Genomic DNA, 2888 nt, shown 5'->3' on the forward strand with positions numbered 1-2888 from the left:
TTACATCCCCCTTCACATTCTTCCAGTTAGGGTATAACTTGCAGCAATACCCAATTGTCCATCCACCATGGATACACTTTCAGAGGTCTTTCACGTTGGCCCTCATTGCAGGTCTACGTCTGGACAGCAAAAGAAGATTGAAGGCTTTGTGGTGTTACAAACGAAAAATGTTTTAGATTTTAATGATTTCAGTGCAGACATACTGGACGATCCTAGCGAGCTGATTGGAAAGGGAGTTTCATTCCAACTCGTCAGCGCATCTGAAATCGATTCCAGTGGGTGCTGCTTTCCTCGAGCTTCGTTTTCCTTCCTCTTTTTTCCATTTTTTTTTTGTTAATTTCGCAGATTCACCCAATTTTCTGTAATTTAGTATGTAAACAGTTCGAAAATTCATCTGCAGGCAGTGGATGTGGAAAGTTTGGCGAGAAAGCGCTTCTACAAAACTGGATTTCTACGCCTGAAAGACTCATTACCGGCCAGACTACGTATAGTATCGACTTTGATTGGGACTCCGACTTCGGACCCCCTGGAGCTGTCTTCATCACTAATTCGCATCATGATGAGTTCTTCCTCAACTCACTCACGCTTGAAGTTCCCCATATTGGCAACGTTCATTTCGACTGCAACTCATGGGTGTATCCCGCCTCTACAGACAATAGAGGCCGTATCTTTTTCTGTAATCGGGTATGTAGTGTTCTGTGCCATCTTTCATTGATAGTTAGGTGGTTTAGATAAATTTGATTTAGTTAAGTTTGGAGCTATTATGATATTTAAGTGGAATGTAACTGACGCTACTTATCTGGACATCTTTTGACTTTTTAGTCTATTTTAAAGATAAATACCATAAACAAAACCATGAAACCATGAGTTATCTAACCAAACTACCCTGAGATTGATGACATTTATGGGTTAGGTCAAATTATGCGCTACTAACCACGTTTTACTGTAATCTGCAGAGCTATCTCCCTGCGAATTGTCCGCCCGCGCTCATAAAACTGAGGAATGAGGAACTGATAAGCCGGAGAGGCGAATACGATGGAATGGCAGAGACTGAGAGGAAGGAGAGGGACAGAGTGTATGACTACGATTTCTACAATGATCTCAGAGACCCAGACAAGAGTGTGGAGCTCAGCCGACCAGTGCTGCGAGGGTCTCAACAGTTTCCATACCCCCGCAGGGGCAGAATGGGCCGTCCTCCTACAAAAACAGGTCAGTTTACTTGTGATGCCGATTTATAAAATAGCACAATCCCTATTTTCCCACTCAATTGCTTAATTGTGCGGGATTCGTTGATTTTGTGGCATTACAGACCCCGCTACCGAAAGCAGATTGCCATTAGAAATGAGCCTTGACATCTACGTTCCCAGAGATGAACGTTTTGGGCATCTGAAAATGTCTGATTTCTTGGCGTATGCCCTCAAGTCAGTCGTCCAATTTCTGATACGAGAGCTCCAGTCTCTGTTCGATCCAACCCTGAACGAATTCGATTCCTTTGAAGACATGATGAAGCTCTACTCCGACGGGATAAAGCTGCGCGACAACCCAATTCTGGACGCTATCAGGAGTCTCATCCCTCTTGAGCTCATCAAGGAGTTCCTTACAACAGATAGGGAAAAGTTGCTTAAGTATCCGCTTCCTCGAGTTATTTCCAGTGAGTACTTTTCTTCTAAACTGATCCCTTCATGTTCTTATTCTGCATTAAATTTCGACCTGATATTAACTGAAATTGATACAATTATGGAATGAATGTACACAGCTGACGAATTTGCGTGGAGGACAGACGAAGAGTTTGCGTGCCAGATGTTGGCCGGTGTCGATCCTGTTGTTATACAGAGACTTCAAGTAATTAGCAAAGAGCTGGCCCCTCCCTGCCATTATCAATATACGGAACCTCGTTTGATATTTTAGTTATGCTTACTTCACATTGTTTTCATGTTATGAATGATTGAATTGACTGTTTTCCTCCGAGAAGTAAACTGGACCCGGAGATATATGGTCCTCAGATCAGTTCTATTACGGCTTCACATATACAAAAGAATCTCGATGGGCTAACAGTGGAGGAGGTATGATCCAATCGTATACTCGTTTCTTAATCTGATTCTGCTTATGGAATTATGTAAATGAAATTCATTGCATCCAGAATGTTAACAATTTACAGTACAGCAGAATAAAGATGAAATTCATTGCATCCAGAATGTTAACAATTTACCGTACAGTAGAATAAAGATGTCATATTTCAATGGAGTAACTATTTTCGATTAAAAAGAAATACTAGAGATATCTTGAGATGAAAGGATGAAAGGGTAGCACTAAATTGTGGAGCTTTAAAAATCAATGATTTATTATAATTGACTTTTTTTTTTTTAGCTTTTATAAATTTAATTTAATTTAATTTTTTTAGCATTATAAATGTAAGACATTGTTAATGTTGGTGTAATATTAAGACATTGTTAATGTTGGTGTAAAAATATCAAGATCACTAATAAATGTGTAAGACATCGTTAATGTTATGTAAAAATATTAAGATCACTAATAAATGTGTAAGATATTGTTTTATATATATATATATATATATTTTGTGTGTTAAGTTGTGTGAGTTTGAAGATGACTATATATTTAATCTTTGGCTTGAGAAACGGTAACCTAGGGGCATCTAAGTCATCAAAATCATCTAGGGATTACACCTAGTGTGGCCTAGACTAACCTTCAACAACGTTGGATTTTTTTCCCATAGAATTGCGAACCAGTGACCTTCACATCACAGAATGCCTTAACAATACACCCCATCACCATCTATTCTACACCTCATGAGCTAAGATAATGCGATATTATTTATTATTATTATTATTTAATTTTTTGAATAAGTTTGTTAATTTTTTTTAGTTTTG

The 2888-nt window shown here is 38.5% G+C and overlaps 1 protein-coding gene across 1 annotated transcript; it reads left to right on the forward strand.

The window, feature by feature from the left end:
• Positions 1–2135, forward strand: LOC149153658 (linoleate 9S-lipoxygenase 1-like). The gene is made up of 4 exons (XM_089445408.1): positions 1–275; positions 401–684; positions 957–1651; positions 1757–2135. The coding sequence occupies exons 1-3, from the start codon at positions 68–70 to the stop codon at positions 1236–1238; spliced, it is 774 nt and encodes a 257-aa protein (XP_089301534.1). The 5' UTR covers positions 1–67; the 3' UTR covers positions 1239–1651; positions 1757–2135.
• The last annotated feature ends 753 nt before the right edge of the window (positions 2136–2888 follow it).

This window comes from Pinus tabuliformis, chromosome 9 (genome assembly GCF_031772625.1).
Source record: "Pinus tabuliformis cultivar Carrire ecotype Pingquan chromosome 9, CPIR1, whole genome shotgun sequence".
NCBI classification, from domain to species: Eukaryota; Viridiplantae; Streptophyta; class Pinopsida; order Pinales; family Pinaceae; genus Pinus; species Pinus tabuliformis.

Coding starts and splice junctions, on each gene's coding strand:
- LOC149153658 (XM_089445408.1), top strand. CDS start 68: ATGGATACACTTTCAGAGGTCTTTCACGTTGGCCCTCATTGCAGGTCT. Junction 276..400: donor CGCATCTGAAATCGATTCCA/GTGGGTGCTGCT, acceptor ATTCATCTGCAG/GCAGTGGATGTGGAAAGTTT. Junction 685..956: donor GTATCTTTTTCTGTAATCGG/GTATGTAGTGTT, acceptor TGTAATCTGCAG/AGCTATCTCCCTGCGAATTG.